This window comes from Penicillium odoratum (assembly GCF_028828045.1).
Source record: "Penicillium odoratum strain IBT 22623 chromosome Unknown utg000008l_segment0_segment0, whole genome shotgun sequence".
Classification (NCBI taxonomy): Eukaryota; Fungi; Ascomycota; class Eurotiomycetes; order Eurotiales; family Aspergillaceae; genus Penicillium; species Penicillium odoratum.
In genome coordinates, this window is record NW_026643150.1 from 1,278,503 (window position 1) to 1,291,053 (window position 12,551).

At 48.8% G+C, this 12,551-nt stretch overlaps 9 protein-coding genes across 9 annotated transcripts; 4 read left to right on the forward strand and 5 right to left on the reverse strand.

The window, feature by feature from the left end:
- Positions 1–265: 265 nt before the first annotated feature.
- Positions 266–1,050, reverse strand: N7520_010707 (uncharacterized protein; the record flags this gene model as incomplete). Its single annotated transcript, XM_057144640.1, has 2 exons — positions 266–417; positions 480–1,050. The coding sequence occupies 2 exons, from the start codon at positions 1,048–1,050 to the stop codon at positions 266–268; spliced, it is 723 nt and encodes a 240-aa protein (XP_056990394.1).
- A 614-nt stretch (positions 1,051–1,664) lies between these two features.
- N7520_010708 (mitochondrial 54S ribosomal protein uL3m) lies at positions 1,665–2,660 on the forward strand (the record flags this gene model as incomplete). Its single annotated transcript, XM_057144641.1, has 2 exons — positions 1,665–2,454; positions 2,563–2,660. The coding sequence occupies 2 exons, from the start codon at positions 1,665–1,667 to the stop codon at positions 2,658–2,660; spliced, it is 888 nt and encodes a 295-aa protein (XP_056990395.1).
- A 657-nt stretch (positions 2,661–3,317) lies between these two features.
- On the reverse strand, positions 3,318–4,080 carry N7520_010709 (cytochrome c oxidase assembly factor 1 family protein; the record flags this gene model as incomplete). Its single annotated transcript, XM_057144642.1, has 2 exons — positions 3,318–3,407; positions 3,478–4,080. Coding segments are annotated over 2 exons (693 nt in total), but the record flags the coding sequence as incomplete, so codon positions are not given.
- A 48-nt stretch (positions 4,081–4,128) lies between these two features.
- Positions 4,129–4,835, forward strand: N7520_010710 (uncharacterized protein; the record flags this gene model as incomplete). The annotated part of the gene is made up of 3 exons (XM_057144643.1): positions 4,129–4,275; positions 4,358–4,676; positions 4,741–4,835. The coding sequence occupies 3 exons, from the start codon at positions 4,129–4,131 to the stop codon at positions 4,833–4,835; spliced, it is 561 nt and encodes a 186-aa protein (XP_056990397.1).
- A 263-nt stretch (positions 4,836–5,098) lies between these two features.
- N7520_010711 (putative JmjC domain protein) lies at positions 5,099–7,343 on the reverse strand (the record flags this gene model as incomplete). Its single annotated transcript, XM_057144644.1, has 2 exons — positions 5,099–7,017; positions 7,076–7,343. The coding sequence occupies 2 exons, from the start codon at positions 7,341–7,343 to the stop codon at positions 5,099–5,101; spliced, it is 2,187 nt and encodes a 728-aa protein (XP_056990398.1).
- A 516-nt stretch (positions 7,344–7,859) lies between these two features.
- On the forward strand, positions 7,860–9,086 carry N7520_010712 (putative para-hydroxybenzoate-polyprenyltransferase Coq2; the record flags this gene model as incomplete). Its single annotated transcript, XM_057144645.1, has 1 exon — positions 7,860–9,086. The coding sequence occupies one exon, from the start codon at positions 7,860–7,862 to the stop codon at positions 9,084–9,086; it is 1,227 nt and encodes a 408-aa protein (XP_056990399.1).
- Positions 9,087–9,099: 13 nt separating this feature from the next.
- On the reverse strand, positions 9,100–9,925 carry N7520_010713 (putative flavoprotein; the record flags this gene model as incomplete). The annotated part of the gene is made up of 2 exons (XM_057144646.1): positions 9,100–9,792; positions 9,851–9,925. 2 exons carry the CDS (start codon positions 9,923–9,925, stop codon positions 9,100–9,102), a joined length of 768 nt encoding a protein of 255 aa, XP_056990400.1.
- A 186-nt stretch (positions 9,926–10,111) lies between these two features.
- On the forward strand, positions 10,112–10,687 carry N7520_010714 (monothiol glutaredoxin GRX5; the record flags this gene model as incomplete). Its single annotated transcript, XM_057144647.1, has 3 exons — positions 10,112–10,135; positions 10,197–10,476; positions 10,533–10,687. 3 exons carry the CDS (start codon positions 10,112–10,114, stop codon positions 10,685–10,687), a joined length of 459 nt encoding a protein of 152 aa, XP_056990401.1.
- Positions 10,688–11,064: 377 nt separating this feature from the next.
- On the reverse strand, positions 11,065–12,531 carry N7520_010715 (ethanolamine-phosphate cytidylyltransferase; the record flags this gene model as incomplete). Its single annotated transcript, XM_057144648.1, has 3 exons — positions 11,065–12,157; positions 12,225–12,342; positions 12,405–12,531. 3 exons carry the CDS (start codon positions 12,529–12,531, stop codon positions 11,065–11,067), a joined length of 1,338 nt encoding a protein of 445 aa, XP_056990402.1.
- Positions 12,532–12,551: the final 20 nt, after the last annotated feature.

Here is a 12,551-nt window from a genome sequence, read left to right on the forward strand (position 1 = left end):
CGATCTTATCTCAACTGTGCAGTACGCATCTCTCCTACCTTCTCACCTACGATCTTCTTTGGCATTTGGGGACCTCTAAACGGAAATGCCATAACCTGGACTTCAAATCCTTACTATCACCCAAGTAATGAAAATGGTAGATTCTGTAGATTGAGCGGGGAGGGCGTATGCGCCGGGATTAGATCTAAAAATGGCTAATATACAATGTTTTCCGAATAATAAACACCAAATTCTTCTCGCTATGCTTGATGAAACGACGTTATCATCAGGGAGTCTTGGGCTTCCGCCCAATGTTCCATCCCCAACTACGCAATACTCTAACAACCTTGGGGGTTACTGCCGCTGTCAAGGGTACTCGGACGAAAATAAGGACAGTCTTGTGAATAGCGTATGCCAATGCAAGTTGTGTCCATATACCTAAAATCGCAAGGATACCATGAGATAAGATGATTGTAGACATGGAAAAGGGGGAAACGTACTAGCTCCTTCATAGTTGGGTTCCTCTGCCTCGACAACGCTGCCATCTTCGGTCTTTTGCTGCGGCCAAATCGATGGGAATGTATTCTTCACCGACTGTACCACCACATGCTCGAAATGACCGATTCGCTCAACGCCCAGCAGCCGCACAGCTGCAAAGCAAAACGGGAAGTCCAGAGCCGATAGTGTCAGATACACACCGAGCGCGGCCCAGCCGTATTCCCGGGATAAATTGCGTAGCCTTTGCGATAGCGAACCGCCATCTTTCGACCCTTCGGTCGTCTTACTCGAGGATCCCGAGTTGAAGCGCCGATTTGTCCTTTGTTTGGGAAGCTGCACCGATCGCAGTCCCAGCCGAGAACGTGGAAAAGCGCGGCCGGTAGAGTTGACCGCCGTTGTCAAGGACCGGCGCATGGACTTGGATACTATTTGCGAGCTGAGAAATGGCTGCCGGTGGAACATGGATACAGTCTGCCATGGAGACGCGGGTGCGGCTTTCATCGCCGATCTTTGCATGAGCTCGGGCTGCGCGTGCGCGAGCCATCGCGATAGGAGGGATGATCGGAGTAACATTTTAATTTGGGCGATGAGAAGAAGGTTCAGCTTCTATAGGAAATGGGTATAGTGCTTCGAGGGGTCAAATGCTTGAAGGTTGTCCGGATAGGATCTGTTTTTTTCTCCCCTTAGGGGCGATCCTTGGCCGGCGGTTTCGGCCATTCCGGTCCGATCCCACGGCCGGACTTAGGAGGATTTTATACTTCAAAGTGAATGTGTAGATATGTCATGGGGCTTTAGTTATTGATATTGGACTATTTGAGATTTAGAGATTCCATGCTAATAGCTAATAGCTAATAGCCATATATTTCAGGTACTTTCTAGCCCTCTATTACTTGGGTACATTACATAGGTTATATTTTTGTACCTACCAAAATGAGGTTACTTATCAATTGAGTAGTTTCTCCCATGTAGCTATGATATGAAACCACTAGTTTTCTAATCAAGTCTGTATTCTCTAGTCAGATAATCTAATTGATCCTTTAAATGTTCCAAAATAGATCCAAAGTTGTTTCTTATAAACTCAAATTGTCCATAGTTGGATGGACCATGCTGACTCATCCCGCCGGCCAAAAACTTCGAGTCCGCAAGATGCAACTTGCTTAACTTCCCAAGTCGCCAATCACCACATCATGTCGCCTCGCCTACCAGGGAAGCTGTTCCAGCTTTCTTCCCCTCTGTGGGATACTCCATTGGCCGTTCCCCGGGTTTCTTTGCGAAAGTTTGGCATCAAATCTCTCAACACCCCCAAACCCAGCCGCTTCAACATCGGACCCGGCCTGCCGGTCCTTGAATCGACCTCGACCGCAGCTCTTCGCCGTAAGGCAAACTCACTCCCACTCCGAACCGGTGTTATCGCGACCAAAAAGGGCATGACCGCTGTTTTCGACCCAGAAACCGGAAAACGTACCCCCTGTACGGTGCTACAAATGGACCGCGTCGAAGTGGTCTCGCACAAGACTCGCCAAAAGCACGGCTACTACGCTGTCCAGATCGGCTCAGGCTGGAAACATCCCAGCAATGTTACCAAATCACTCCTTGGCCATTTCTCGGCTAACGGTCTCTCGCCCAAACGCCATGTCTTCGAGTTCCGGGTCAAGGATGAGTCCGGCCTCCTCCCCGTTGGTCAGAGTGTCAGTGCCGATTGGTTCCAGGAAGGCCAGTTCATTGATGCTCGCTCCAACACCAAGGGAAAAGGATTCGCAGGTGTCATGAAACGCCACGGCTTCCATGGTCAGGATCGCAGTCACGGTGTCAGTTTGACCCACCGTTCTATGGGTTCTGCTGGTCCTAGTCAGGGTGGTGGTTCTCGTGTGTACCCAGGAAAGAAGATGGCAGGAAATATGGGTAATACCCAAAACACCGTTCAGAATCTGAAGATCATGAAGGTAGATGCCGAAGCTGGTATCGTGGTTGTCAGCGGTAAGATCCACACATAAACCCAAACCCCCCCCCCCCCAAAAAATGCTTTATATGTCTTGTTTATTCTTTCTTTCTCTTCCTTTGCTAATGGTGAGCTTTGATGTCTAGGTGCTGTGAGTGGGCCCAAGGGATGCAGTGTGAGAATTCAGGATGCGATCAAGAAGCCGTGGCCTGAGATTACCCCTGCAGAGTCAGTATCTGCTTAAGGGCAACGGCTTGAGTTGAGAGAGAGAGAGAAGCATGTACTACTATTACACCATTCGCGCAATACTTGTTCACTTGAGCGGCGTTTGTATATGATACAACAAATGATATCCTTTTAGTTCTTTTTTGGTCCAATTTTCGGGAAATGCTCTACCCACCTTCTAAACTACTCTTGTTTACCCTAATTTATGTACCCATGGCTTGCAGTCAACCTAATGTTGTACCTGACCTAATCATGTTTCCTATAGCCTAATCAGACAGCCCCCAGTATGCCTCCCCTTGGAAAGTACTTTTTAGCGTCAAGTGTATCTAATCCAGGATCTACTTTAGTTGTTTACCCTAGTAGCTACCCTTTAGCTACGGTGAACTGTAAACGTATCACGCATCCATAGTTGTAAAGATACGTGCCGAAAAACGAGCATTTGAAACTTTCATATTGTATGGTTGCCACTGATTTCGAAGCCATGGGTATATTCCTCCATATACTAGGTTAGGGTGTACAAGAGTCGTTTGGGGGGTACGTGGAGAGAATGCCCATTTTTCGTCTCTTGGCTCGAGAATAAACGTCGCGGTTCGGTCAAATTCAATATCCCCTAAAACGCCGATTCCTAATGCACAAGGCCCTATATTTGTACAATTTCCACCTCTCGGGTTATCCTTCACTCTTGACGAAAGGGATCACTGTCACTATCCAGCAATTGGATCACTGTGCCATCTTCGGTCTCCAGACTCCATTCCTCGGTACGGAACTGTAGAAAAGCAATTAGAAAAGCTCGAATTCATATTCAAGAAAAACCACGCTGAGGAGGATTAACGTACGAAACTCATCCGGTCCGGCCGGATGCTTCGAAACCGCATCTTGCCCTGGGTCTTCGTGCCTTTCACCCAGAACGAGATATCAATGCGCCCATGTAACTGATTCATTTCCCCACTGATCCAGGGGATCTGCTGAGCAAAGTAGATCTCATCACCCAAGATCTCGCGAGCTTGGGGAGAAGTCCGCAATGCATACAGTGTGCTACTGACGATACTCGAGGAGGATTTTTGGTAGTTGAAAATACCGAGCATAGCAGCACCAACTGCCACGGCAAAGAAAGGGAACGTTCGCATCCAACGGCGGCTGTTCTGAATGGTGGGGAGTTCACGGTCTGCCCGTCGTTCCATCAATGGCCCCGTGTTGGGACCCGGGGCAGGGATCAGAGTGCGGCGTGGAGCATTGCGAGAAAGACCCGGTAGCCGGATAGGCCCAGTACGCCGGGGAAGAGAGCGGAGGAAGAGCATTGCAAGGAGAGAGGGGGGGGGGAAAGGGAGGAGCGCAATGCATGTACAGAAAGAAAGATCACAAGTAGTTTTGGATTTCCCGAATCCAAGCCAAACAGAACAAACACCATTTTTCGACGTCACACGTCTTTTCCCCGTTATCTATCACTCTCACTATTAGTCCCCTTTCTGGTTTCTTTATTTCCTCCTATGGCAGCAGTACGACTACGGAAAGTGTTTCAATATCCAGAAGATTCGGACCATGAGAATGATCGCGAGGAGCTTGATGAGCAGGAGCAAGAGCGGGTAATTGAGCAGCTACAGCGACAAAATGATACCCATAACGCTCATTATAATGTAACTATTGATAAGAAAGCCAAAGATACTATGGATCGGTTTTCTTTCCTTTGGTTTTCAATTATCTAATTTTCTTGTTTAGGTCATATTTACCGGTATCCCATTAGTCTTGGTGACTACTTTTCTCCCATCGATACTATGGGCGTCTAGTTTCTTCCAACGCCTTTCTTCCCTGATAGGGATCTTTTCACTGCTGGCTTCAGCCTACACCATGCGATACTTGCCTCTTCATTCAGATCGTAAGGGTAAGAAACCCATGTTGATCGAAGACGAACGCTTGGCTTTTGCCCACACTGCCCTGATCCCCGTGAACGGAGTGGTGTGCGGTGCACTGGCTCTGTATACCTTCTGGGGAACTGGGTCCTCCGGGCCCTGGCCGGCACTCTATCTCATCCCTACTGGTAGGTCGCAGTTGCCATGAATCTTCTATCCCTGACTCGACTCTTAACATGGCTCTCTTTATAGCTATGTTTGGCGCAATTTTGCTCGCCCGGCAGATGATGCTCTCGGTCGATCTATCTACACTGAAAGACCTCCAGTATGAGTACAAAGGGGCCTAAAAAGATAGGAAGACTGGGAAACGGGAATGTTATCAATGGGTCATTATCATAGTTTAGCAAGATATGTTGTTAGCCTGGTCATGTGGAGAAAAGTGGAAGTAATCACTTCAAATAAAGGGGTATCAAAAGGGACCCAGCATTTCCAATACAGAAATGAAAGATGAAACGCAAAACGAAACAAAACAAAATAAGAACAAAACACCTAGTCATATCTTGTGACAAACTTGATTGCATCTTGGTCCGGGTTCAGAAAGAAGTCATTTTCAAGCTCCAATTAATGCAGGGTCCACTGGGATGTAATCGCCATTGACAAGTTCTTGATTTCCGTTCAATGAAACCTGCTGCATTGTCTTTTTCCGCTCTTCTTCAATATCCCTTCGTTGTTCCAGACGGCGTTGGCTATTTTCCTCTGGGCTAGGAAGCCATTTTAGATTTGGTAGACGTAGAGTCACCAGCGACTCAACACTTCGTGGGTCGGCAATCTTCCTAGTATCGTGTCCAAGTAAAACACGACGGGGCTCGTGGGGTCTCATGGTTGGATCTTTTTGGCAAGCTGTACAGTTGCACACCTTGCGACAGCGAGGGCACAGCCAGTGGGAGCGCTCCATTGCTTCCTGAGGTGGGGTATCGAATGCACGGTAAAGTATCGCATAGCAATACTTTAACTGGCAGCTCGAGCATGATGCCAACTTCCAAGATGGCTCAACATTCCTACACATGTGACAAGAGCCAGTTCCCGCGCCCTTTTTGGAGGTTTTCCGCTTCTTTCGTGGCTGTTCGTCATCGGCCCTACTGGGAGGGGTCGCAGACCTCGACTGCTTGGAGGTTGGGTTGTTGGGGTCGACCCAGGGACGAGTAGCCAGTTGCTCCTGGCAAATTTCCGCGACAGATTTCCGGCCTAGCTGGGCTCGTGCAACGGCGAACACGGGGAAGCGAGCCTTGCGGTCTTTATCATCCTTGTTCAAACTGATGAGTTGGCGCCGCCATGTGTCGTGTCGCTCCCGAAGAAGTTTCCACGGGAATTGCTCCACCCATTTGAGTCTAGAAACGCAGTGGCAGCTGCGACCCAACACGTAACAATCCAAACAAATGTCATAAGGGTCATCTCCACCCGTGGCACAGGAAGAACAAGTAAGAAACCGGTTAAAAATATTACACCGGCAGTATGAGCATGTGACGTTGCTGTCGAATTTGATATACTCAATACCCTTCTCTCCAGGGAATTTTGATGAAAGAGTCTCTGACAGTAGAATTTCGGTGAAGATCAAAAACAGCTTTTCAAAATCCTCCCATAGCTGCTGGACTGTAGGATGATCGGCTGTCGGGGCGGCTCGTAGCAGTCTGGAATATCTTTCCAGTGCATAGAAGACGATGGCCTTGTTCTTGTACTGTTCGTCACGACAAACCATCCGTGCATGAGGAAGAGCCTCGTTCATGGCCATTTTCAGTGTCTCCACCGTGGTTCGGTTCCAAGCAACCTTCATGGTCCGTGTACCGCGGTTCCAGACTTGATGAGCCGCCAGCGGTGGAACGAGAATGAGATCCCCGGGTCTCTGTTCTACCACATAGGCCTTGAATGGTGCATTCACCCACGCGTTGAGTTGTGCAAAATGATCCTCGAGATCAATATTGTGGCCGAGCTGTGAGGCCCAATAGTCGGACACAATTTTTCGTTCTTTAGTTTCAGTCATGAACCAGACTGATGATCCCGGCTGTGTTGGCTCTCCATTTTCGACTGAACCATCCGACGCCTCTACCATGATGTTGTGGCCTAGACTGGCACACATCTCTTGATGCGCCGGTGTGTAGGTACCTTCGGGGCCAATGTAACACATTAGATTCTGGGCACGCATTTCTTCGGGCAGACAGCTCATGAGATCGCCTGATTTGGCAATTGACTCTCCTTCCGGATTGACAAGGTGCTCTGGTAGGCAAGTGAAATGGGACCCCGGACCATTGTATGGTTTGGGACCGTCGTTAAGGTAGAAGCACGACGGTGGGATGATTTGCTCCAAGGATCTTTGCCACTCCGGGGGGCAGTCCATATCCTTCAGATACAGTCTTTGGTCAGTGCGAGGATTTGATGAGAAAATTGGCCTCGAGAGTTTTGCCAAGCTCTTCAAATAATGTGATGTGCTCATTGGAACGTTCACTCCATGAATCAAGTCCCGCACCTGCTCGCCTGATATACAGTTAGGGGCAATCTAGACAGAAAATATGCTCTCAGGAAGGCGGCTTACTTCGACCGTTTTGCTGCAGCCACTTGGAAGAAAATAGCCGTTTGTCCAGATGCTCCTGGAACCCTTCAATCACCAAGGGATACCCCATCAATACCACATAGTATAGGACAAGCTTGTCAAAGACCTCACGAGGCTGCTCATCGAGTGACTCGCACTTAATGCGCATTGCAAAAACAAGGTTTTCAGTGGTTTCCACCAGCTCCTTCAAGTCGAGATGGGTAGGAAAGGGCTCAAAAATAGCCCGGGGTGGCGGGCCTGGCGGAGCCATGGTGGTAATTTGTGGTACAAAGTAAAATTAAGGCCTCCTTGGCAAGAAATATGGTGTCAAAGGACGGGAAATCGAATTACTAAAAGAAAGTGTAAAGATGATCAGCAAGCTAACGTTCAAGCACAATGCAACAAACAACTCACTGAAGAACACTCTCAAGCTCCCCGCACGTGGTTAATAACAAGTGGGGAGCTCCAGAGGATAACTCTCAGCTACAGGTTGAGTGAAACAGCAAACATTGAGGAGGAAAAGGGAGAGGCAAAATGACTAGATAACTAGCTAATGGAGACGCGAAAGAGACGCGGAGATGATTTGAAAGGGAATTACCACTTTGGGGTTAGTGGCGATCTTTGTCTGCGGAAATAGTTTTGGGTTTCCCCAATTTGAATATGTTTTCTTCTCCTTCCCATTCTTTCACCTCTTGTTCTCTCTTTCATGGTCTCAGAACTTATTAATTGACACGAATATGACTAGGACCGTTTAACGGAGTGGTACCTTCTCAAAAATATAAAAACCATGCTGCCGTCCGTCAGCCTCCGTCTCTCCCGACGCACCCTGCCCTTGAAGAATTTCATCTATAGTCAACATAGCCATGGATACTTATCGACCCTCAACACCAAAGTCGGAATTTTAATCACCCGGAATCCTCAAATTCGTCCCTCTTCTACTTCGATTCCTCAGACATCAACCTCAACAATCCACTCAACGGCAGTTCGGTCTCTCGATCTCAATGTGAAGACCCCTAACCCGGCAACCCATTACATTCCACCCCAGACCGGTCTGATCGCCTCATTGCCCTCGTCATGGATCCCATATGCCGAATTAGCCCGCCTGGATAAACCCACAGGCACATACTATCTATTCTTCCCGACTCTTTTCTCAACTCTCATGGCCGCGCCTATGGCAGCCAATGTCACTCCGATGCAGGTGCTCGGCACGGCCGGACTTTTTTTCGCCGGAGCTTTGATCATGCGTGGCGCCGGGTGCGCCATTAATGACCTGTGGGATCGAAACCTCGACCCACATGTAGAACGTACCAAGTTCCGTCCTATCGCCAGAGGGGCAGTTTCCGCGCCCAAGGCTGTTCTCTTTACAGGCAGCCAATTGTTGGCCGGACTGGGAGTACTTGTTCAATTTCCGATCCAGTGCTTCTGGTATGCGATACCCAGCTTGCCCATTGTTGTGGCATATCCCTTGGCTAAACGAGTCACCAACTACCCCCAGGTGGTGCTGGGTTTCGCCTTCTCGTGGGGAGCAATTATGGGCTTTCCGGCTCTGGGTGTAGATCTATTGGTCAACCATGATGCTCTCCTGGCCGCAGGGGCCCTTTATTCTAGTTGTATTGCATGGACGGTTCTTTACGATATGATATACGCGCACATGGACATCAAAGACGATGTGGCTGCGGGAATCAAATCAATCGCTCTGCGCCATGAACATAATACCAAGGCCGTCTTAACGGGTTTGGCAGCGACCCAGGTGGCCCTTCTAGGTGCGGCAGGGGTCGCCGCAGGCTGTGGTCCAGTCTTCTTTGTTGGCAGCTGTGGCGGTGCCCTTCTTTCTCTGGGCCTGATGATCTGGAAAGTTCAGCTGAAGAGTGTCTCAAATTGCTGGTGGTGGTTCAAAAACGGGTGTTTATTGACCGGTGGAGGGATCACGGTGGGCCTCCTCGGCGAATATGCCGCTCAACGTCTGGGTTTGTACGATAGAACTGAACAATCCGGGTCCGAGTCGACACAATGACAGTGACAGATGGTCAAGATTGAACCGCCAGAAGACCCAAGTGCTCTTCAATACTACGGACAATATCTTTCCAGTCCATCATTCCACCGCTACCAACATCCCCACAAGCTAGGGGCTTATCTATTGGAGGAAGAACAGTCACCCATCCCTCTGGGTTGGTGGGACTCCAGCCCCATTGGTCTCGAAGGATTCCGAGGTTCTGATGAGTGATAGGTTGGTGCCACATGGCAGTATTCATGGCAGGAGCGACGAAAATTCTTGGCTTCTGGACTTTGAAATCTTGATCGACCAAGCCAGTTGTATCCCAGGCCCGCACCACCGACAGCAGAAGGTTGTCCGCGATGCCCACGCTCATCTTCGCCATTGTATTGGCCGATAATGGAGCGATCAGTAATACATGTGCCCACTTGCTGATCGTTAGCTGTTTTCTAATCACCCAGTATATGTGTTCAATGTTAACCTTGCGTAATTCAATGTGTAAGATATTTGCTCCACGAGTCCATGGCGTTGCCCATTCATCATCATCTCGATACACGGCATCCACGCCCTTAATCTGCCGAAGACTATCCAAGATAGGCTGTTCGAGGCTCTGACCAACTAGGAACCTTTCGGCTGATTGAGTCACTATTATTCGTACTGAGATGGACGGGTGGCGGCAGAGCGCCTCGGCGATATTAGGAAGCTTTATGGTTGCAACTGAACCAGTCTGTGGAGTCAGTCAGGCTAAACCCTCGGGTGAAAGAGGATATATCATTGCGACCTACAGCTGCAAGTACCACGTGGAACTTCTTGTCATCACGATACTGTTTTGCTGAGAAGGAAGCAGAAGAATCAGCCATAGTGGGGAAGATGTACAAGATAATGCAAGGATCACAAAGATCAATTGAAAGTGGGGGGGCTGCTCATGTAGCCTGGAGTTAAGCCAACGGCTGATTAGATAATACTAATCTGCTCCCTGCTCTCCTCACTCGTTCTCCGTTCCTCCAAACCTGAAAGTTTTAGACAATCTTTTTCAGGTGATCATGATGTTCTCTAGAACGGTCTTCTCGGTATTTTATCCATGAATCTAAGGGCTTTTAGTATATCATCAATAGCTCACCAAAACTCCAGGCTTTCCGCCCAATCTCGCGGTCGACACCGCTACGCCCCATTCGTTCCCCGGCGTTTCCTCTGCCATCAACCCTTCATGCCCGTCTTCTATCCTCGGAGACCAGAGCAGCTATTGACAAGGCTATCGCATCCGCTCCCGTCGTCCTATTCATGAAGGGTACTCCCGAAACTCCCCAATGTGGTTTCTCGCGCGCTAGCATCCAGATCTTGGGTCTGCAGGGCGTGGACCCCAAGAAGTTTGTGGCATTTAATGTTCTCGAGGATGCGGAATTGCGTCAGGGTTAGCTCCCCGTTTGAATCCATTTGACTCATGCGCTAAATGATCTCTTTCTACAGGTGTCAAAGAATTCTCGGATTGGCCGACCATCCCTCAACTATACTTGGACAAGGAGTTTGTTGGAGGATGTGACATCTTGATGTCTATGCACCAAAATGGAGAGCTTGCTAAACTGTTGGAGACGAAGAACGTTCTCGTGGCAGCAGATCAGTAAATCAGCACTGATCTATTCCCTGGGCGCGTCTTCGAAAGTTTGTATTGTAAGATTATATTCAGATCCAACCACCTTCCTCCTCTTCTTCTATTTCTAAGTATTATATTCACTGCGGCTTTCTATTCTGTGTGGGATCGAAATGGAAATAATTAGTCCACGTTCTTCCAGGCCAAGGAAGAGAAACAAGAGCCCATCCTCGAAATGGGATTAAGAAGCTATATAAGCCTATCCTTATGAAATGAATTCAGAATGTGCAAGTCACCTGTATTGATTTTTTTGTATATAATAAAAACTCTTCCAGTTGATGAGATGAAGCCGTATGTACAGTTGAATTAGATTTTCATTAGGCGATGGATGTGGGGATGTATCGCGGTGGCCTAAGCCGACGCTTGCTCCTGAGACTTGACCAGGTCTTCAGCAACGGCTTTTTCTAGTTTAGCCCTTTGTCGTGCTTCATACGCTTCTCGGCTCTTCAAGATGCGACCAACAATCTCGCCCGCATTGACATGTTGGAAAGCGTGTGGGGCAACCTCCTGGAAGATTCCCATCTTCTTCGGTGCATCATAAGGATCATATGTTAGAGGGATAAACGTCGTAGGTCCATGGTAAACGACATGTGGTACGCCAAGTGGCAAAGCCTCCAGATAAGGCTGGCTTGGCGTGAAAGGTGCCGAGAAGATGACTGCATGGATATACCGGCACTGCAGGACACAAAGACCACGTTCGAAGATGTTCATGATGGGGTAATTGAGTCCCTTCCAGTGATTAATCACGTCATCGTCATGAATTCCGGCAACTATGTATGCAGGAGCGTAGTCTTCATTGTGCTCCTTCAGTCGCTTCTCTCTCTGTTCCGAGTCAAACCAGCCTCGGCGGTGACCCTCAGCGTCCTCCATCTCCATAACCTTCCGCAGGAATTCGATATGACCGGATGAGAAAAGGTCGAAGCCGCCATCAACATACACGATACGTTGACCTGGTTTTGGGCCCTTCCCATCCACCAGAGCTTGAAAAGTCCCAGCTTCCTGGACGTCGTGGTCAATCTTCGCTGTTCCAGATCCAGCCCATGTCCAGACCTGAGGACCAGGTTGGAGGCCACTCTCGTCTGTCGCATAGGCCCGGATCCTTTGCACAAGATCCGCCGCAGCTGCCTTGCGCTCCTCGAGACTTCCCGAGCCGTCTTCTCCTGAAAGTGTACCTCTGACAGACTTGATAAAGTGATTCCTCGTACATAAAAGCATACGACCAACCAGATCCGTCGTAGAAATGCCGGGCGTTCGTTTAACGACCTTGAAACGACCTGCTGCTTTGACATATCGATAGCAGTCATTCCCATCGCTATCCGATGTGATGTCGTCACCGTGGACCACATATTTACAGCCGTAATGGGAAACCCAAGGTAAGTAGGTTACATAGGGAGCATGGGGCACACTTTGAGTGGCCCACCGACAGGCATCAACAGCTGAGACTCTGGGAATAGAGAAAAAGAAAGATCAACCACTGCAATCGCTGATCCAAGAAGTCGAGGTCTACGAACCGTTCATCCAACGACATCACTGTTGGGCCCTTGTTTTCCAGAATTGCTTGATCCGAATGAATACCCACGTATAGTGCTTTGCCGAGTTGACGAGCCTGAAGCATAGCACCGGCATGTCCTTTATATCATAAATGTTAGATTGCTTTGCATTGTTTCAGAATGAATAGCTATTAGTCTTACCATGGTGGCTAAAGTCGAAGCATCCATCAACCCAGATACGATCCTCAGAGATGGGGACATCTTCCTGAGGATCCACAGGCCATTGGCCCGGCTGAGGAATCTGCTCGTCAAGAGGTGTAATGTCCATCGGAATAAATGCTGCTGATT